We start from the raw sequence: 23,800 nt of genomic DNA on the forward strand, positions 1-23,800 counted from the left end.
TTTCTAAATTTCCTTTTCCAGTACAGGGTCAAAGGATGCCAAGCCTATCCTGGCTGAATGGTAGCAACAAACTCTAGACATACCAGTCCATTGCAGTGCATATTCTTATGCAAACCCATACCCATCTAAGGTAGAACAACAAATTTAATTTAACACAGACATCTTTGGAATGTGGGAGGTAACCAATAAAGGGACACCCATACAAGTTCTATACAAGTATGGAGAGAATAAAGAGAGTGGTTGAGCTCCAACCAAGCTTGCACTCCAAAAAACACTACTGTAAGCCAGCCTTATTATCCATTGTGCCACAATTTTATATTAGATTGGATTAGATTAACTTTATTAAACCCAAAGGGAAAAAAAGCAGTGAAAACGTTAAAAAACAAAGATACAAACTCACAGGATAAATAATGTAATCAATCAATAAATAGACAAATTATAAAGATTGTGGCAGCCCCGGCCGGGACGCCCAGGAGGACGTGAGGAGGGCTTGTGCCTCCTCCAGACCGCGAGGGCGTCCGTCCTGGTTCTGTTGGGGGCCACGGGTTGAGGGCATGGAAGCCCTTCCCTGTAGGGGCCCGTGGTCACCGCCAGGCGGCGCCCCGATGCCGGTTTATCCCGTGCGGTTGCCGGTCGGGGCAGGAGCCCGGCCGGGACGCCTTGGAGGACCGGAGGAGGGCGAGTGCCTCCTCCAGACAGAGTGGGGGCGTCCGTCCTGGTTAGGCACGGGGCCTCAGGTACAGGGCTTTGAAGCCCAGCCCTGTAGGGACCCGTGGCCACCGCCAGGCGGCGCCCCGGTGCCTGATTATCCCGGGAACCCGACACTTCCGCCACACCAGGAAGTGCCGGGGAAGACATTGTGTGGCGGCCGGAGAGCTGCCAGGAAGGCAGCCGACACTTCCGCCACGCTGGGGCGTGGCCAAGGATGGAGGAAGCACCTGGGGCTCATCCGGGGCATTATTTAAGGGGCCGCCTCCCTCCAGTCATTGGTGGAAGTCGGGAGGCAGAAGGACTGAGCTGGAGTACGAGGACAGGAGGCGGCCAGGACAAAGGCACAGAGACTGTGGGCCCTGGACTTTGGGGGATTCAGTGCCAAGGGCGCTGGGGTTGTGAGTGCGTGACTTTTGTATATTGGAGAATATTGTAAATAAACGGTGTGTGGGGAGCAAAATATGATGTCCGTCTGTCTGTGCCGGGGCCAGCGTTCACAAGATAAACAAATACATATATATTGTCTTGAATTTGAAAAATGAATTTAAAGAGTACATGAGCATATATTGTGATAGTTCTTTCTGACTCCAGTACTTTCTGCCGCCTTATGCAAAACATGTTGGGAACATAAGGAAACCTGCTAATGGGGAATTATGAGCTTTAAATGATTAAAAGAAAAGGAAGTCGTGCTAAGCACACTCCAGAAAAAAAGCATATAATTAAAAGAGTCAATCAATTATAAGAACGTCCAGAATCAGGCAGAAGTCCTCTCTGGTCACATAGCTTCTATAAAGGAACACAGACAAATGCAAGAACACAAGAGCAGTTCAACTGTGACTGTCCATTAGGACACAACTCCAGCAGGAAGTGCTCACCAGTTGGAAAAAACAGATTCTCCATCACTCTTCTAACTGAGAATAGGCAATGGGCATTTAAATTATCTGCTGTGCAGGTGATTACTTAACAAAATACCTTATCACATTAAGAATAAATCACTAATAACAGCTAATAAATACAGAATAAAAAAAAATAAAAACGATGAATGCATTGAGCATATCTGGGATAAAATCCTTACTGTAATTTATGTTCTTAGTACAAATATTTGCTTCTTGGCTTGTCAAGCAACCCCTAGTGATTATAATAAAAATATTAGTGAATACTTTACAGTGCAGGAGTGTTGTACTCAAATCCCAGCCTGGGAAAAATGTATGTGGAATTTATACAATATCCCAGGTTTTCCTTCCACATTCCAATGTTAGATTGTTTGTTGATGTCAAAATTGGCATCCTAAACAGCATACATTCTTCCATTTTACCCACTGCTGCCAGGATAGGCCACAACCCCTGTGATCCTAATCTGGATATGTAAGTTTGAACAATGATTATATGCCAGATATGCACATATTGGCCAGTTTATTAGCTGTACCTGCAAATAGACTGCTCCTCCAAACAGCCACTTATGTTGGTGCAACCCAATACATATTAAGTGTGCAGAAATGACTAAGAGTTTTATTTGTTGTTAGGCCAAATATTACAGCATGAATATAGTAAAGGTTATTCCTACCATTATGAAACATTAGAAAAACTAGGTAAAGGCGCAACATTTAAATGTAGTCTGTAGCCTTTCTATTATTTCCTTTTGCAGATACACGCTGTCATAGCCCTTTACTATCTTCAAAAATTACAATGCTATGACACATGATCTAAGCAACTTTGACCATTTTATGATTGCTGGTTCCACTTAGGGTGGTTCAGCACCTTGGTAAATACCCCTGAGCAATTCATGCATTGCATCTCTAAATTTTTAAAGAATGGTATAAATTCTAAGAAAAATCCGCAGACCTCCTGCAGGCAAAAAACAGGTCTAAGAAGAAAGACAAAACTAATTTGGGTAGCAGAAAGACTTCTAATACTCCAATAGCAGCTCTTCACCATATTGGTGTGTGGTATGGCATGCACAGTGACTTGGATTTTGAAATGGATTAGATTACATCAGAAGAAGACCATCCTGGGTTCTACCCCTTCCAGCAAAGGACAAAAAGATGAGGCAACATTGGGCATGAAACACAAAAATGAGACAACTGAATATTGCAAATGTCACCTGGTCTGATGAATCTCAGTTTCTCCTTTGACATGCGGTTGGTAGGTTGTATAATCAGGATAAATTCATTGACCGAACAAGCTGTACAAGTTGGTAGTGTGATGCTGTGGGGCATGTTTTCTGGGCACACACTAATGTTCTTTTTTACTGAGATGAAATACTGAAAAAGTACTAGCAACAAGTTGGACTAATTTTAACAACCAATAAAAACAAAAAGCCAACAATGGTACAGTAACCCATCCGACCCACAACACACATCCTCTAATCACATCCATATACCCCCCCACCTCCCCCACCCCCTACCCCCAATCAACAGCTGAACCTTGCAAAAGAAATCAAAGAATGACAGAAAAGGAACACGGTAATGTTTTTAATAATCATTAATTATCACCTGAGTCCTATAACATTACTAAGTGTTTTGATGATCAAGTGCACACTTTTATATTCACAGACACCCCTTTTTCTTGGAAATACTTTGAGAAAAAATGTATCAAAAAGCATTCATCACTTCAAATTGATTCCAAGAGCATGACAGTGACTTTAGTTTACTCCAATCCCAAAACATTTAAGGGCACTGCAAGATGTTTTTTTTAATTCAGCATTATTTAAAACCCTTATGGAATGTTTTCAGCACCTGTTTTGCAAAAATGGTCCTACCTAGCACTACATAGGTGTATATAAAGTATGCATTTGTATGTATATATATATTATATGCACTGTGATGCAGTACCTGCCAAATAATACAAAGAGTACATGAAAGGGCATGGCAGATATTTGCAGACTGGCCAACCAACCACAAGAGTTACCTCTTTAGGTAACCATCCAAATAATCAGATTGCAATTCAGACCAATGAAAGTATATGCAACGTATATATACTTGTACTGTATATTTATACACAGAGAGCTACCTTAAATGATTTACTACAGTAAACATTTGCAGAATTCTGACTTTTTTATAATATCCTTGTAATTTAGTGACAATTCCTTTCAATTTTCCATTCCATTTCATACTGCTTTTCCAATAAACTAGTAGTAGTGGTAGTAATATAGTCATGTGTACAGAATGCAGTTAAATTCCTGCTTGCATGTTCAAGCAACATGCAACACCTAGCCAGTCAATAATGATTAACTAATAAAATTAAATGTATTGGTTTAATTGATGAAATTCTATGTTTAATGCTGTCATGTGCTGTGACTTTGTACATTTTCTATTTTCAAAATTGGATTAATCAGTCAGTTATTAAAATAATAGTGACTAACTATGTTTATCTAAACGAATTTTAACCTTGCGATTACTATTTAAGATGCTAGAAAAATGTTGATATGGCACTGGTTTGCATGTTATTTCAAAACCCTTTTACAATTAGGGACAAGCCCAAATACAAACAGATGCACCTGCTTGCAACAACCTGTATATGTATACACCCCCCATGTAGAATCAACTGAAACTGTAAACGAACAATCTTTTTGTCTTTAAACCACTCACTTACAAAATCTGCTTACAATAAATTTTGGAATTATCTGCTATCTCAAGCAGTTTTAAAAGGACTTTCACTTAATGGCAAACAGGACTCCACTGTGCGGTAAACCCCAAGACTTTTTTTCAATTGAGCACACTAATCTGATTGTTTTTCCACTCTAAAAACTTTAGGTCAACAATCAAGCTGCCGCCAGAAACTAATTAATATGTAAACAGGCTGGGATTTCAATAAGTAAAAATAACTATGTCAGCACAGTTGATGATACCTGTATGTGACAAATAACATAATTATTGGGACATTTTTCCATTAGGATGTGGAAATAGAAATCTGCATTGTCAAGCAATGAGCCTAACACTAAAGAAATAAGACCATAAAATTGTAATGTTTTTACAATCATTTAAATCTATTCGAAGTGTTCTGTTGCATCTTTATAATACACAGGAACACTATACAGCCGTTACTTGGATTAAATGAGCCTTGAAAATTGATGAGTTGAATAAAATAGTCATTTGTAAATTACATTGAAAATAACATACTCATGGGCAGCACAGTAGCGCAGTGGGTAGCGCTGCTGCCTCGCAGTTAGGAGACCCGGGTTTCTTCCTCTCTGTGTCTGTGTGGGTTTCCTCCCACAGTCCAAAGACATGCAGGTTAGGTGCATTGGCGATTCTAAACTGTCACTAGTGTGTGGTGGGTGTGTGTGTGTGCCCTGCCCGGGGTTTGTTTCCTGCCTTGCGCCCTGTGTTGGCTGGGATTGGCTCCAGCAGACCCCCGTGACCCTGTAGTTAGGATATAGCAGGTTAGATAATGGATGGAGGGATGACATACTCATAGATTTCCTATATATGCATGCATTATTTTCATGACATATCAAGATGTCAGTTGATTTTACAGAAAATTAATGTCGTTCTTGCATGACAAATTCAATTTTATTACAGTTATCATGAAGAATCCTTACAGGAACAGGAAAAAAATGAACTCAAAATATTGTTAACCCATTCATCATTAACTGCTAACTGGCATAATTATATTTAGTGTTGGTTTTACTTATATGCTTTGGCCTCTTTAAATTTCATACAAAGTAATAAATATTTTAAGTTGGCACAATTATGTCAGAAGCTTTTACTAATAATGTGTTGCAAGTGCCAAATTACAACTGCCACAAGTGCTCTGGTGGAAATGTATTACATTTGCACAGTTTTAGGGGCAGGTAACCAGTGGATCACAGAAAGGGAAATTACATGGGGCCTCTATCAAATCTTTATTTCCTAGTGTAGTAACAATGACCTGCACTGTTATGAACTGTCCCTTGGTTGAATGCAAAAGTAAGGCATGTGCTAATAATAACAATCATCTGGCGTTTAACTTATGTTTTTTCTCAATTATCTGATTTCACACAAATATTTTTTTTTTTTACAGAACACATGCATTCATCAAATTATAATGGTATGTATTTAATGTGACATCAGTACCATCCTGCCAACCCTATTAAGGGGTAAGCTCAGAGATATGCAATGGATGCCTATGTTGTGCTGGATAATGGACTGTACAGGTATGTCCAGCAGACTGCAGTTTGTGAGACTCAAGGACTGTGTTTCTGATATAGATGTAAGCAACACTGAAGTATCACAACAAACAGTACTGTCTCCTTTTCTCTTCACTCTGTACACTTCAGACTATAAATGTAACATAAGGGGCCTCATGTATAATGTTGTGTATAGAATTCACACTAAAACATGGCAAACGGACAGAACTGGAAATGTGTGTACACGAAAAAAAAATCCAGATGCATAAAACGTTGTGTATGCCAAGTTCCACGCACTTCCCCTTTATAAATCCTAATGAACGTAAAATTTAATACTTGTGCACATGCCTACAGCCCCATTCCGACTCCTCTCAGTATTTTGCATATTTGAATATACAAATCAACATATCTATCTATCTATCTATCTATCTATCTATCTATCTATCTATCTATCTATCTATCTATCTAAATGTATTTACTATTATTCTCTCCAAAAATCTTCTGAATTTATATTTAAACCTGTAAGTATTTGGGGTATTACTGCAAAATTTGTGGTCTGGCATATATTAGAGAATGACTGACTTAATGTAGAATGGGTGCCCAAGTAGAAAAAGGTATGACAAATAGGAAAACAATAAAACAAACTAGGAAAAAGAAAGTTTGAATGTGTGGAATTAGGCAAACTTTCCCTGTTAAAAAGACACAGTTCTGTATGATTCCTGATGCCAACCAAGCTTTTTTAAACAAAAAAAAATTCTTTGTCTTTACTACTGATGGTCTGCCATGTTTTGCTTCCAGTTAAACAGTATGTACGGATCCAACTGCCTCAGGGTTATGAAGCAGTAATTGAGTTCCTGAAATACTACAAGCTTTAGAGAAGAGTTTATGAGGAAAAAAGGCAGTTTGACATTTATTTATTAGTTTGCTTGGTGTACAAATTAATCAAGCATGTAGACTTCAGGCATGAAAAGTTATTGATTCCATAGTGAACTCCACCCACTTAAAGATATATTTACTGGAAGTGAGTTTAAATAACATATAAATTTGGTCAGGCCCTTACTTAATACACATTAAGGCCTAAGTTCTAGAGTGACATTGTGTAATAAAGCTGTATGATGCTGCAAAGAAAATGTTCTGGATCCACATAAATACACATTATACTGATTTTATTATCCATACCTAACACAATTTGGGAAGATATGTGCTTAGAGAACCTAAAATAATGAAATCTTCCAAGGATATCAAGACTTCAGAAAGGTTAGAATAGACCCAGCAAAATGAGTATTTGCGTACTAACACATTAAATGACTAGTTAAGAATGAAACATGTCAATGGATTGGATTTAACTAATAATTTATGATTTACCTTGAAGTCTCTTTGAGAGAACATACTGCCTGTAAGATTATCAATAGGCACAAACTTATGTTCTGAGATTATAGGTAAAAAATACAATTTGGTTTGCTTATACAGCTGGTATTGGCCAAAGAAGCAAAATAGTGGGAATTTTATATATTGGACATTCTGAGCTGAGAAGGAGTTTTCTCTTTGGGAAAACACAATGAATAAACATTTATTCATTGTAAATGATAAGTTACCCTTTGATAATCTGTGGTCTTTCTCTCTTGTCACACAATATTTTACATTAAATATCTGCCTAAATATCTGCCTAAATGCCATCACCTCAAAAAAAAAAACAAACTCATGCAAGCTTACATTGTTTTATTAGAAATTAATGCAACATGTACTGTTTGCTTAATATCTTAACCAGGAAATAATATGCTTTCAGGTTCTTGACATGTTGGTTTTAAATTATTTGAGTATTTATGACAGTAAATAAGTTTACATACCATTTAACCATCGTGAATCATGCTGTTCCGTCCTGATTGGATGGTGTTTCCCCAGTGTACGGAAAATGGCAAAGTCTCTGCCCATGAAATCTGCTGCTGTTCCAGAGTACAATTCACCATCTATTACCATTATAACACAAAAAAATATATACATAAAAATTCATAAGGAAAGTTTTTTTGATTTTTATTGATTAATATTTGTAAAAGAAATACAATGAATATTACCAGTATATAACATTAAAAATAAACAATATATATGGGTTCTCACGTCTGTGTGGAATTTGATAAGTTCCTTTTAATGTGGCTTTCATTCAGGTTTTTTGGCTTCATGCCACTTCCAAAAAAAAATTATATACATTTATATTAAATGAGGTATAAGCACCCCAAAAGGATTATTTGTGAAATGTTAAAGGGCAGGCTCTGTATCAATATTGCAACATAGCTTTTTAAATTGTAATAATTAAAAATAAACAACTTTCTGAACTATTTTTTTTTACATGATGTAGGCTAACACATCAGTTTTGTCAAGTGTGCATTAGCTAACAAGGTAATGGTAACAGCTATTCCATCACCTATCTATTTCAAAGACATCAAGGTACACACCAAAATCTGTGCACTTGTCCCTGTGGACAGTTTTAATTTAAGGTAAAGTAATTTCTAATTAAATATTAAAATTTGAGCTGGCATAGTAAGGATGACATGACAAGATTACTGCAACCTCCATCCTATCCTGGCATATTCAGAAAATTTTGTCTACCACTGAATTATTTTTGTTTGAAAATGGGAATGTGTATATTATATTGTGCTTCTGTTGTGTTTTAGTCTTAAATGTCTAATATTCTGTACCTTCCATGGCCAATGAAATATCTTAAGTCTTAGAAAAATCAATGAATGGCTAATTTCTCAAAATAACACTGAAACAACTAAACATTGACAAATCCCAAAAAATTAGACAGCCAAATATAATTTATAAACATCTTTCTAATACTACAAAACTCTTTTCATACATAAAAAAATTTACATTACAAATTGAAGAATATATATGGTTATTAAGAAAGAAAGAAATGAAATCTTTTGTTGCATGCAATGTATAATCTATTGCATTAAACAGCTGTATTTCAATCATGCAAATCAAAGAGGCAGAAAAAATGACAGTGGAAATGGTCTTCGATTAAAACCTCTCAAATGAACAGATTTACAGCAATTGATTCTGACTTGCCCAGCAGGAGATATAATAAAAAATTAAACAGTCAACATGTCATGCATAATTTGCCTATTCAAGATTAATCTCTCTGCCAGCTCCTTTTTACATTCCAAAAGATAATGAGTTAATTAAAGCTTTTTACTAAAAAGGGCACAATATATTAAATTGCCTTTCTTATTCAGTATCCTGAAAATGATTGAAAAATATTTTTAATTTTAATAAGCAATTTACATAGTTAAACCACAACTAAAACTTTTAGTTCATATTGCCCATTGAGCCACAGAGCCAAAAAAAAGTCTATGAGAATGTACTTTTTTTCAAATGTCAGCGAAAGAGAATGTAAGTCTATATTTGACATTACATGCTCTGTGTCTTGCTGGGCTCTCATAGTAAGTAGAATGAAGGACACTTAGAAGTCTATTGTGGCCTGAAAACCTAATCTGCAGTAATTCAGAGAGATCTATAGTTTAATTACTTTTCTCAGTGAACTAAACAATAAATGTGAGGTGAAGCATGTAGTTTCCACTTTGGTGAACCAGCATGACTTATGTGGCAGTCACAATGCCAGGATATACTCGCAGTATACTAGCAGGTCATGCATCTGTCTTATATAAGTAAAATTGGATATCATTGTTAGCTCATTTTTCTTCTGTATATATCTCTCAGAAGTAATCTCCTTTTATTGTATTACCATAACTATTATTAATTATTTGATTTAGAAGATAGATACCTTGAACACTGACCTAAAGCATAAAATTAACTGGCAATAGGGAACACTGTTTTCTCTAGAGCACAAGAAGTTCAGTGCTATACAAATTCTTAGAAACAAATAATAATATAGCAACATATTGTTTCAAACTGGGATTTTCTGACTATTCCTTTATGTCCTCCCATTTCAGCAACTTCATGCCTCTAACAAATGGGTAGGAATGGTCCACTTAATATGATACACACATTTGTTATGGTGTTGGAGAGTTATGATATGTGGACAATGATCAGGCATGCAAGTAAGCATGTTACAGTACTCTCTACTATCTCTATTACAACTACTGTACTACTTCTAATACCAGTACTACATATTATTAAATTCATAGTTAATTAATGGTAAATAGGATCAAAAAATGTAAATTCTAAAGGAAAGCTCTGTCTTAATTTGCTAAATACACAAGTGTTTCTTTAAGATATGTCATCAGCTATTACTATAGTCATTACACTTCTAAGTAAACAATATTTTTAAACGAGAAAATGTATTTTATAGAAATTGTGTGTTTACTTGGAAAAATATTTCAAATGAATTTTGATTTTATTGCAAACAATATTTCTGATATCAAGAGCACTACCTCTTCACCACTGATTGTAGTGTCTGTCACTGATAGAATTTATAAGAATTTATTTAACCAATAAATGCATTTCCTTTTCTTTTTTCATTTTATTCCCCCCTTGGAAATGTTCTTCTCCTGTTTAACTATTCATTTACTTATGAAAGGATTGACTTTTCCAGCTTGGCTATTCTCTGTCTGCTTTTTGGTATTTCTAATTTTCCTTTTCACTGTTGCTCTCACATGGTTCTCAAAGTTGACCCTGTCTGTGCGAATACCCTGTCTGAGTGTCTGAGCTGACCCTGTCTGGGTGTGAGCATGAGAGTGCCCTGCAGCAAGGATACACTCTAGCTAACATGTGCACTTATGTCAAACATAAGCCATTTTAACAAGTCTGATTAATTTAATTTGATAATTAACTGAAATTGAATATGCATGCAAAATTTCTTGTTCAAAATTGTGATTTGGGCAATTGTTTAAATGTATAGCACAGGAAAGTACTCCAGACTATGAAAATATGTTACCTCTAACTGTTAATATAGTGTACCAAATACCAAATCTTTGTTTTGAAATATATTTATATTTGAAATATTTTTTCATTTTGGTATGGAATGACCAAAGTTTGGTTTTGGTTTAAGGGCTGAAATTAAATAAATTGTAAGTATACTATTTGACTTTATCATGCAGCAGAATATAATTGTAAAAACTATCGGTTTTGGTGAAAAGAGAATCTTGGTTTTTGCCCATGACTCAAAAGTGGTTGACATTTTTTTATGGGAATTTAAAAACAATTTCACTGCGAGAATCTACCCACATATTTAATTCTTGCTCTGTAACACTCTTACAGAGTGGAGCATGCAGTGGGAATGTGGTAGAAAAATTCAGTTGGCCCCAGGCTGTGTTATCTGTTTTTACTTTAACTGACCTGCTACTGTATGTACTCACATAAATAGGCAGAACAAGGAAAACCTGCAGGTGTAGAACAGTATAATAGATAAATAGCAGCTACTAACTACACGTAACACGTAAGATGCACATCTTAAAAAATTTTCATAATAAAAGAATTTCTACAAAAACATACGTTTCTTATATTTCATGGGTTAACATAAGATTAGTAGAGCTGAGTCCACCTTTCAATAATAATTATCTGCTATTATATATCTTTAAATGCTGCTGGGTTTGATTTCTATTTCAATTTCTATGATAACTCTTGCTTTAGGAATGTAAGTGTGTTTGGTTTCATATACCAACCATACTGCCTACAGTACTTTTTGTTTTTTTCAAATAAACTTTACTTAGTTTAAAATAATTTCTCAGTTTGAGTACAGAATTACAATTACATTTGTGTTTCTACCATACCATACCATACCATCTCATAAACCAGTTTAATCCTGAATGGGTTCAACATCAGATGTCAGGTGCATATCTGATCAATAAACAATTCCTTTCTCAGGCAGACACAAGTAGTGGTCCTCAAGGATGTCACAAATAACCTCATCTTACTTATTTACATTGACAATTCTCTAATTGTTTTCACTGAGTAATTGCCTCAGATTATACTACTGTTTATGGTCATACTTTACTTACTTAACAAGCAACTGCCTAGACAGAAATGCTACATTTCAAACAAAAAGCCAGATACATCAGATGTAACTGATTTATTTTATAGCTATTTTTAAATAAAACTATATACCTATTTTTTTAAGAGAAGGAGTTGCTCAGCAAATGTGTTTACAATATTGTCTCAGGGAAAGCTTCTTAATGAGGCAATATTGACAAAAACAAAAAAGGAAATAAAACAAATCCAAAACAATATATTAAATGATCAAATGACTTTCCTTACTTCAGTTTAAAACCCTGGTAATATATATCCCAAAGAAAAGTGTTATCTCCTACTCGTGCCATACGTACCAATTAAAAGTGAAGCAGTCTGCAGCTTTGGGTCATATGGACTCTTTCCACGGCCATTTTCAAAATGTGATGTTTCCAGTTTGAATATATTGTCCTAAATGAAGATGTATAATAAAGTAGTAAAGTTTTTCTTTATATCTGTATCAAGGCAGCTATTGAAAAAGGAAATAACATTTGTAACATCTCGTCTAGGTCAACATTATGCCTAAGATAAGACGAAATCTAAATAAAAGAATAAAATTAAAAGTCTGTTTTCCATTCTTAAACAACACAACTCTTAAAAATGATTCACATCTTGGATTTTTTTCCACATTTCATTAAATTATAATATGGAATCTTAATGTATTGAATTGGGCTTTTTGGAATTGATTAACAAAAAAAAACTATAATAACATAACCTAACATTCTTACACCCGCTTAATCCAATTCTTAGTCGTGGGCAGCCATTGTCTATCCTGGCAACATTACAAACATGGTAGGATCCAGGCTTGTATGGGCTATCAATCCGTCTCAGGGCCCACGCTTTACAAACAGAAAGTGAAAACAAACTCCCACATGTTCTTTAAATTAATTATGAATAAAATAAATAAAAAATGAAGTCAACTTTGAATCTAGTATCTTGTCACATTTTCAGAAATTTTCGTTCACTAGTTGAAAAATTGCTTCATCTAATAAGATTTGGACTCTTTAATTCCTTTCCCCTGTCCCAGCAGCTTACGTTGCAAGGCAGGAATAGCCACAAATGGGATGCCAGACCATCTCAGGGCACACTCACATGCACTACCTATGTACACTGGTCAATTTACAGATGACAATAACCTAACTTGCTTGATGTTTGGGTGTGGGAGGAAACCAGAGTACATGGAGAAACCAGGAAAAGGGTTCATGTATAAATTCCACAAAACACTGGGTACGTGGAGAAACATACTCAAGTTCTTGAAGTTGAGCAACAGTATCCATAACCACTATGACACCATAATTACCTGCCTTCTCGTCTCAAGAAAATACAATAGTAAGGATTTAGCATATTTATTACTTGGGCTTGGGACCATGACAAAAATAACCAAAGAAATGTGTGACTAAAGGAAAAGTTAAATGTGATGGATGGGAATCAAACCAGAATTTTTGGGTGAAAGACAAGAGTGCTAACCCTCACACCACCATCACAGCTTACATGGCACTGTTTCTCTGTTATTAGACCAATATTGCATACCATTCTCTATTTTTAAACACTACCTTTGTTTCCTGTTTTTTCACTGAAAATACTTCTAAAAATTGCATATAAATTTAAAGTAAAATAAAAAATACAGTTTTTAGATAATTCATTATGAGAATTGAGCCAGCTTTGGCAATGCTGCATTCTGTGCTGGGGGCTGAATAGACAGGCCACCAAATGTCATCAGGAAGCACTCCACTTGCCATGTTCAGAAGCAATATCTGCGTCATCTTAGCCAAGAGTTCTCCTAATAGCTCAAGTTGATAAGAGTCTGCTTCTGGGAGTCAAATGTCATTAATTTGTACAGTTATCACAGTGAAAACCATTGAACGAAAATGGCTCATAACATTAGTCCACAGCAACAAACCTGTTGTATTTGGCAACTTTGGGACTGGAGATGGTGTTGTGCTGTACTGTTGGGGCTGAATAGAGTGATGTCACCAGGAACTGTTTCACTTGCAGTATTTAGAAGCAGTATCTGCGTGGCCTTGGCCAACAGTTCAGCTTCTGAGAGCCAGATGTCATGGGTTTGTGACAGACCACTGACAATTATAGTGCAAATCTTTGAACTTAGATAGCTTGTGGTATGAATCCATGGCAAAACACTTGGCATAGTTGGTAGCCTTTGCACTTTGGATGGGTGAATTGTGTAGGCAGTGCTGAGCAGTATGGTGGGGACTGATATCATAAGGAAACACTCCACTTGCAGAGTTTGGAAGCAGTATCTACACAACTGAGGCCCAAAATTCTTCTGTTAGGTTAGGCTGATATGAGACTGCTTCTGTGGGACAGACATTGCAGGTTGACAGCTGATCACCGGCAGTTGTCAAATTGAAAATTTGTGAATTGAGATAGATTGTGGTGTGAATCCATGGCAATACAGAGTGATGATTGCTCCTTTTGACCCCAAGCTGCTCCTTTTGCATCACCAGTGCTTGAAATATGCCAAAAGAAACAATGGCAGCCATTTTGTAGTACTAACAGATTAAAACCCCATATTAAAAAATAGGTTAAATGCAATTGATGGAAATCAAACAGAATGTCTTTATTGAAAGGCAAGCATGCTAACCATTATACCACACATACGGCTGTTTCTCTGTCAATATGTCACAAGAAAGTATTTCTTTCCACTTGCTCAGACCTTGAGTGTACTTGCCCCCGGAGGAGAGCAAGTTCATAAATCTATAGGTCAAAAACTTGGTTTGTGGTGAGAAGTATCGGTGAGATAAGTATCAAGTTTGTTGCTTGAATAACAAAATTGTGCATAAAGAACAAACACAGAAATTGTGCTTTAGAGACATTGTATCTCTGATTCTTTTTTCTTGTTTGCAGTCATATTTTTTTGTCCTTTCTGTTTGCTACATTATTTCTGAATATTAATGCTAAAAACACCATATTTGTCTTATTTCTTGTACATGGCTTAATAACACAGACAGCTTTATATTTACTATGTTATCAAAAAAGTAAAAACTGTAATTTAACTTTATTTTTTACAAAAATATCTAAATATGCTGAAATCGTACACATCATTATTTTTATGACATACAACTTACTGCAGTTTTAATAAGAAGCTTGTAACAAGAAAAGAAACAATCACAGCCCTGCAAACAAACTGTAATTTGACAAAAATGTGATATTTTGTTATTATGGAATTTTAATACAGTAAATCTATCAATCCCACTAAAATGTGTGCATCTTTAATGCCTATAGGGTGTATGTCTTATGTTTAAACTTTTATGACATATGACCACAGTGTTTTATTTGGGAGACTGTTTCGAGTATGAAATAACTACAAAAAATATCCCATAATATGTTTGTGTGACTGTGTGAGAAAGTATCATTTAATAAGCAACATAAAAAAGTTTAAAAGTATTGTGTAATCCTAATTAAACCTTAACAACAACTTATCCATGCAATCCAACCCACGTAAGCAAGCAAACAAAAAGGCACCATGCCACATAAGCGCTAGTACTGGTTACCTTCTGAATTCTTGCAAGTGATTCATTTCGGAATTTTCAGAGATACGCACTGGGAATGAGCACTTCTTCAGTCAGCCGCTCAATTACATGTGTGTATAGCCAGCAGAGAAGGACAATACAATCTGCACCATGCAAGGACAAGACAAGTTACTGACAGGTGCAAACCTTTTATTTAAAACTTGCTTTAGTGTTTCATTAGTCGGGTGCTGCCCTGAAATATACACCTGAGAAATCTGTGAAATGTACAATTAAAACTTTTATACTACACAACATGGCTCAGCGCAAAGATATATCAGTTGAAGAAATGGACTGAGACACATCCAAGACAAGCAATCTAATAAATATCAAATGCATCTGCATTTGCATTACTGTAATTGAACATTTTTTCCTCTAGTGCCATTTAATAATTTTGTCATTATTAGTGTCTGTGATTTTTGTGGCATTTTGAAATACAAATATTTTATAAATATGCTGATAATTTCTGCATTGCTCCCTATGTTTTCCATATCCTCAATCCAGACTCAACATGCTACTGATAACTCTGGGAATGGCTTTTATGCTACTTGTCTCAGCAATTATTTTTGTTATGCACACATTGCATGTGAGTCCATATTCTGTTATACCAAAATGCTGTATGTTTCACAAATTTTATCTGGAAAAATTATATATTTTTTATTATGAGGTAGTCATCTTTCCTTATATTGATTTGGTAATAATGCATGTAACACAGTTCATGTTATTCATGTGTTTCTAAACTGACTTGTGGAAATATTTTAATCCAGAATATTCCTCAAAGGTTCACAGAGATTCTGTATATGTGAACTTGTTAATACATTTTGAGTTGTTACATGCAGTAATATATATTCAAGTAATTGTGACCGTGGAGTGGTCAGTACTAATTCCTCATGGATCCAGCATCTCCAGTTCAAATCTGTCACAAGCATGTCCTTCTCATGTTTGCAAGGATTTTTCTCTGGTTTACTCCCACAAATATGTATAAAATTGTTGTGCATCAGAGCTTTTAAAGCATATACGTGAATGGCTGTGCAATGGACTGGCTTCATATCAAGGGATGGTTTCTTTCTGGTGCCCCGTCCTGCCAGTATAGGCACTGGTTCCCCACAATGCATTAAGCTGCTTTAAGAAAGCATCTATTATATAATTTATGTGCACTTTTTATGTTGTACAAGAGTCTATTTATACAATGAATTTCAACAAATATGCATGGCATGAAATAATTGTATCAATTTGAAGATAATGAATAGCTGTTTTTATTTTTACTTTTTAAATTAGCTATAAATTAATCATTTTAATGAATTGCTACATTTAATAATTGTAAAACTGATATATTAATATTGTTTTAAAATAGATCTTATTACTAATATTACAGTGAAAAATACCATCAATATTTCAAGATGTCATTTCTTACTAAAACATTGCTAGGCAGCTTTGTAATTGTATCATGATTTCTGCTCAAGACTCCCAGAAAGAGCAATTTTACCCAGGCTGATTAATGAAAGTAATATTTATACCAGCTCCATCACTTAGTGGACAACTTATCCCATTAACAGTATTGAACCTTTTGTCCCTAGTGAGCAAAAACAATTCTCTAGGAACACCAACAATTAAAATTCTTTTACTCTGTCTTGTCAAGTGTAATATATCACCTAGATCTGGGTCTTTCTTGAAAGGAATGACCTTTGAAAAAGATAAAAGGTGGGCTGTCTTTTTAAAGAAATCTTATTACATGGCGTGCATATGTGAGTAATGAAATACATGACATCTGACCTGCCCCTGATATTTGCCTGCAGACTATTAATAATTATTAATCACCTTCAAAGCATGTTTAAGTTATGTAAGCATATGGTGCTTTTGGATGATGTGAAAATGCCTTTATTGTTCTAACCACTCTGTTTTCCTTCAGGTACAATATTTGAAAGTACTATAATTATTTAAAAACATAACCTAAATGTAAATAACAAAGTAATAACAATTTGTACAAATTACTTTAGCTTGCAAGGAAACGCTTCATAATTGAAGACCTTTATTGTATAATATTTTTACTGTCTGCTACTCAATTGTTCACTTATACAAAGCTGCACAAAATGTCAATAATTTTTAGCAATCTGCAATTTTATTCTGGGAATGTCTTGTAGAAAAGCATTATTAGTAAGACAACTTATACTGTATTTCAATTACTATCAAAATGGGACCTTCCCATGCAAAATGTATCCTTCCAATGTTGACCAGTATACTTAGGATTAAATTCAAAACTTTTTTTTTGGTCATTCCAATGATATTTAATTTACTGAAATAATATTTATCTACCATATTCTATTTTTGTTTCTATAATTTATTTCAGCTAAGGTACAGTACTTGCAAACACTGCACAAAGTTGAATTGTGAACTGATTAGAACTTTCAGGGTCAATCAGCATTGTAAATAACAAAAGCAACCTCAACAACTAAGACCATTAATCTTACCTTATCCATGAAAGAGCTCCCGATGAATGTTTGGGGCTTAAATCAGTTTTACTATTTTACAGCTGAAATACAAGCATTCATTTTATCTTAGCCCACTGTTTTTTGCAGGAAATTGCCATGTCTAAGTTGATTTTGCAAAAGCACCGTCAATGATCATCAAATTATTTATCTTAATACTCTGTTTATTTCTATTTATTCTTATCCAACAATTCATTTATTAATACAACTTTTCAAGAAAGTGCAAAATTTTCTAAATGTATATTTCAGGTTGCCAGCAATGTTCTCACTTATATATAGTTTTGAAGGGTCTTGCATACAGTATAGATGCTCATGGTCAGGAATATTAATTAATTTTGAGACTGGATGTTCATTTTAGATAATTATACCACTGGGTAGACTTGTGACAGTTGTAGACGTAATCTGATAAAACCAGATAAACCCTGTTGTAAACAGGAAACAAAACGTTTTGCTTCATAATTGGTTTTAATGTAAGCAACCACTGCAGCATTTTCACTATGCTGATTAATCACAGCACTTACTCCAAACATACTGTATATACAAGAATTCATAAGTTTAAGTCAAGTTGGGGAGCATGCACAGGTACTTTGCCGCACCGACTAAATGGCGAAACAACTCGGGATCCTGGTTTGCAAACAACTCCCCACCCCCACACCAGTCAGACACATGGTCCATTCCTAACCTCTGGAAATGACCCTCTTTCTGTCGCAGCCAGGTGTTACGTGGGCGACCCCTTGGCCTGGTCCAGCCACTTGGGTCCCCAGCAATGAGGATATTACATGCCGGATCACCCTCAGGGAAATGCGCCACATGGCTGTAGTGCTGTAACTGACGCTCCCTCACAATGCAGGTAATGTGCCTTATTCGGGACTCCATGAGCAACCGCTCATTCGATACAAAGTCTAACCAAAGGTACCCAAGGATTTTCCGGAGAGACACAGTACCAAACGTGTCCAGTCTTAGTCTCAGGTCACTGGATAGCATCCATGTCTCGGAACCATATAGCAATATACTCTTTAGAGTTCAAGAATTCCCAATGGATTCCGAATTTACTAATACATTTGTTACACTATTGATATTCTTTTAATTGGCTGTTTTTTCTAAATTACTTGAATTTAACAGTTCCAGGCATTGATAAATATATGTTACCAATCAACCTCATGTAGTCTGTATTTTTCCTTTGTGCAAGGTACTACCAGTGTTCAGCAGGCTGTGATGATAAGATAGCAGATTAACTGTATTTGAAAATTTAAGGAATGCCATGTGAGAATACTGTAAGAATTTAAATAGGTTTGAACTCGAATTTTAGTATAAATATATATCAATCAAAAACAACTGTTAATGTTCACCATTCTGAGTCTGAATGACAAACAGATGGAAGATAAAGCTTATTATTGAAAACTGTATAATTGATTAGGAACCCTGCATATAAAATATTTCTATATTTCAACAACATTAAATGTAACCCTTTTAATTCTTATGTCAGTACTAAAAAAGTGTGTACTACTTAAAGATAAACAATAACATTTAGTTATTGTGTGTATTACACTAATAACATATAATTAAAACTGCAAGCAAACATTGACAATGTTATAGGCTGAAATTTTATAAACCAAGTGCAGTCAATGAATTCCAATGTTATACAAAAAAAAAAACCAATGAAACGTAATGCTGAGTAAAGTCTCATTTGAACAAGAAAGTATTAAAAAATAGAGACAAGAGAAGAGGAGTAGTAATTAATTTTACCAAACTATGAACAGATAGTTAAACTGTTCCAGCATTTTGTCTAGTCGGATCTTAAATAATGTTAGGGTTATATGCTTCAAATGCATGAGAACCTTTTTCAAGATTCCCATGATTTTTTTAGTAAAAAATGACTGATATGTTTTTATTCTCTCCTTAATCCGTTCAGAAAATTAATAAATAATCTGAAATAAATCTTCTGTTATCAATGTATTTGACAATTTTGAAAACCAAATGTATTTGTCTTACAGCCCACCCTACTTAAAAAGACAATATTTAGCCTGTCAGGGTAGGGCATGCAATTTCTTTTACAGTCATGCCTGGTTACTCAATTCGAGGACTCTGTTCCTTAATTTTTACAGCTCACCTTACAAATACAACATTTAAAATGAAAGATGGGACAGTCTATTCTCTATTAAATTTCAAAAACTGACCGTGCTGCTTGAATGTAATCTGTAGTTGACTTTTTTTTATAGCCTTGATTGATTAAATTTCTCTTCAACATTTTGTGCTACAGTGACATGAATAGTATAGTACATGTTAAAATAATAATTTACAATATTATTACATAAAACAAGTTTATTCTTTTTATACAGTTTAAGTTTTTTTTCCTTTTTTGTGAAACAGATGGATACAAATTTTAAATAGAGGATATAAATATGTGGTTAATTTTCCAAATTTTCACAAAAAATAGCATATCCATTAAAATCAGCAGTCTGAATTTATTTATAATTTATTTATGATTTCTGTCTGATAAAACCATCCAATGCTTGGCCTTGACCTGTTTGAGTACTCTACTTTAATTAAATCTTGATAACCTGAAATAAATATAACACTCTAGGTTACAAATAGAATAAAGAATTAAATTACCTCCGGATGTTTTCCCACATCAATATAGGCACATATTGGATGAAAGGCCCCAGTTCCACAAGCGTACAGATGAGTTTGGTTAACACTTTGAAGTACTTTGATAAAGTTTGAACATTCTTTCTGAAATTAAAGAAAAAATAATCAGGTTCCAAAATAATATCTGTATTTGGATTGATTTGTTATTGCTTTTGTGGTTCGTAATTTCACAAACTTTAAATTATGGCTTGATTTTCTTGTGAATCAAACATCTTTTAGATTTATACATTGCTCTTCTGGATATAACATTTACAGACTTTCTACAGAAAAACAAAAAAAAATTGCATTTTTGATTTGGGTGGCACAATAATGTTGTGTTCAGTACTGCCACGTTTCAGATTCACTGCTCTGGGTTTTAATCCCATACCTGGTCATTGTCAGTGTAGATTTAGTGAAATGTCACTGTGTCTGTGGGGGTCTTCCTCCCAGTACTTGGGTGTTTCTTCCACATCCCCAATAATGTGTTTGGTAGATGGATAACTTTCATGTATGGGTGTGAGAGTATCAGAGATGGTTCCTGTATCATCCCCAATAACAAGAGTATAGTTCAAAGTCTCCTATAACCTTCAGTTGGATTGATCAGGTTTGAGAAGTTAATGTGCTACATTTGCATAACAGTGTCCAGTCTGGTTTATTATCATTTAGTACATCCTTAATGTATGGCTACATCAATCCATTTTCTGAATCTGCTTTATCCATCAAGGCTGCTGATAGACACATCCTATTCCAGAAAATCTGACACCATGACAGATTTCAACTTTAGATTGAATACTGGCCAATCACTGGGCACACTCATTCAGTATACACATTGAAAATAACTAATGCACTATTTTTAAATCTCCAATTAAGATTACATCAAATGCAGCTGGAAAATTAGAATATTCAAACAAATCCACAAGGACAGAGTGACAACATGTAATTTTTACTTACTGTGTGGTCAGTCACTGAGATAGAAAAAGACCAATTACCTTAGTTCTTTTAGGGAGAAGTTATAACATGTGTGCTAGCATGCTGCTCTTAAACATATACAACAGTAAATTTATTAGAATGACTGTATGTGAATCATGCAGAAGAAATGATTCAAATAAAACTACCAATTTTGCCAATGCTCTTATATATTTTAAAATAAGATCAATTTCATTGAATTATATAAAAAACTCAACAATGTAGAAAGTGAATGTAAGCACTATATACTGTATCATCCTAAATCTATAATCCTAGCTTTGTCTGTCTGTTGGTAAAACTGATAATCAGCTACTTAAAAGCATAAGGATCCCTACAGTGATATATGAATTAATTTGATGTAGATTTAATTCTATACAAAGGATTATAGTTTTTATCAGGAAACTTGCTGATCAGAAACATTTATGACATGCCTCCAGTTTTCACACAAGATCAAGCGTTAATTAATTTTTTCTATGATATGAAATACCTTTTAGACAGATTATAAATGACAGATTCTGATAAAAATCTTTATTTGCTAATAGGGACCTACTACTTGTGAATCAAACTTCAGACAAACTGAATAATATATATCTTTACTTAACCTAACTATGCTAATAGATTTAAACCCTTTTATTCTCAGATATTTGCATATTCTACAATTACATCTAGTATTGAGAAACCTTCCTCTTTATACCTTTTCACGTAGCAGCAATATTAAGGATTATATTATTTATATCTTACATGCCACTTCCTAAATACAGCACTCCTCTTCACATTATAGACTTGAAAAGGTAATTCCATGCTTTGCACCCTGTATGCTGTAATGATTTTCACAAGGCAGATATTCAAGTAATATTCATGTTAAATATTACCCAAATTGTATGCATATTATTTTGTCCCTGTCCTTGTTATAGATAGATAGATAGATAGATAGATAGATAGATAGATAGATAGATAGATAGATAGATAGATAGATAGATACTTTATTAATCCCAAGGGGAAATTCACATAATCCAGCAGCAGTATACTGATACAAAGAAACAATATTAAATTAAATAGTAATAAAAATGAAAAAAAAATTAAAATAAAATTAATGTTCGCATTTACTCCCCCGGGTGGAATTGAAGAGTCGCATAGTGTGGGGGAGGAACGATCTCCTCAGTCTGTCAGTGGAGCAGGACAGTGACAAAGTCTGTCACTGAAGCTACTCCTCTGCCTGGAGATGACACTGTTAAGTGGATGCAGTGGATTATTCATGATTGACAGGAGTTTGCTTAGTGCCCGTCGCTCTGCCACAGATGTTAAACTGTCCAACTTTAATCCTACAATGGAGCCTGCCTTCTTAACAAGTTTGTCCAGGCGTGAGGCGTCTTTCATCTTTATGCTGCCACCCCAGCACACCACCGCGTAGAAGAGGGCACTCGCCACAACCGTCTGGTAGAACATCTGCAGCATCTTACTGCAGATGTTGAAGGATGCCAACCTTCTCAGAAAGTATAGTCTGCTTTGACCTTTCTTACATAGAGCATCAGTATTGGCAGTCCAGTCCAATTTGTCATCCAGCTGCACTACCAGATATTTAAAGGTCTGCACCCTCTGCACACAGTCACCTCTGATGATCACAGGGTCCATGAGGGGCCTAGGCCTCCTAAAATCCACCACCAGCTCCTTGGTCTTGCTGGTGTTAAGGTGTAAGTGGTTTGAGTCGCACCATTTAACAAAGTCTTTGATTAACTTTCTGTACTCCTCCTCCTGCCCACTCCTGATGCAGCCCACAATAGCAGTGTCATCAGCGAACTTTTGCACATGGCAGGACTCCGAGTCATATTGGAAGTCTGATGTATATAGATTGATTATATTGTTAAAACCTGTCACTTTCCTATATTTAGATTTTTCTGAAGATAAAATATATACCCAAGTTCCTTGAAACATCCAGGTTCTCAACATTTTAAGTGTTTCAAATGTTTGAATATAAAATACATAGTTTTTGAAATGGCAAAATCTTATATATGGATTGTGATTTTATCAATGAACTCTTCAACAGGAAAGTTCTTTGGATTTTAAAGCTAAACAACAGCTTTGTTACAGGACTGAATGAGTTTTTAATTTTTTTTTCTCTTTTCAGTCAATTTGGTGTGTTAAAACAATAGTGTGTGGGTATCTATCTATCTAAGTGTGGATTGATGGGCAAAGATGGAAAAATGTATTCTTTTAAAATCATTTTAAAATCTACAGCACAATAAACTGCAGAAGGTGAAGGAGTCTGAATATTTTCTGAATCCACTGTTTTTATAAATTTCTTGGTTTTTAATTATTTGTATGACTGTTTATACTTTCTGTTCCTGGCATTTGTGAAGAGTGCTGTATAAGGATAATTTGAATTACATGACTAAAGATTTGGTGCAGCAAAAT

At 34.9% G+C, this 23,800-nt stretch overlaps 1 protein-coding gene across 1 annotated transcript in view; it reads right to left on the reverse strand.

The window, feature by feature from the left end:
• sema3ab (sema domain, immunoglobulin domain (Ig), short basic domain, secreted, (semaphorin) 3Ab) overlaps positions 1 to 23,800 on the reverse strand; it is a 311,024-nt gene that overhangs the window by 36,165 nt on the left and 251,059 nt on the right. The window contains exons 5-7 of the mRNA XM_039761470.1: positions 20,408 to 20,527; positions 12,099 to 12,192; positions 7,665 to 7,784 (exon numbers count right to left, since the gene is read on the reverse strand). Coding sequence (XP_039617404.1) covers positions 7,665 to 7,784; positions 12,099 to 12,192; positions 20,408 to 20,527 — 334 coding nt within the window. The remainder of the gene's footprint in view (positions 1 to 7,664; positions 7,785 to 12,098; positions 12,193 to 20,407; positions 20,528 to 23,800) is intronic.

The sequence above is a fragment of the Polypterus senegalus genome, chromosome 8 (assembly GCF_016835505.1).
Source record: "Polypterus senegalus isolate Bchr_013 chromosome 8, ASM1683550v1, whole genome shotgun sequence".
In the NCBI taxonomy this organism is placed as follows: domain Eukaryota; kingdom Metazoa; phylum Chordata; class Cladistia; order Polypteriformes; family Polypteridae; genus Polypterus; species Polypterus senegalus.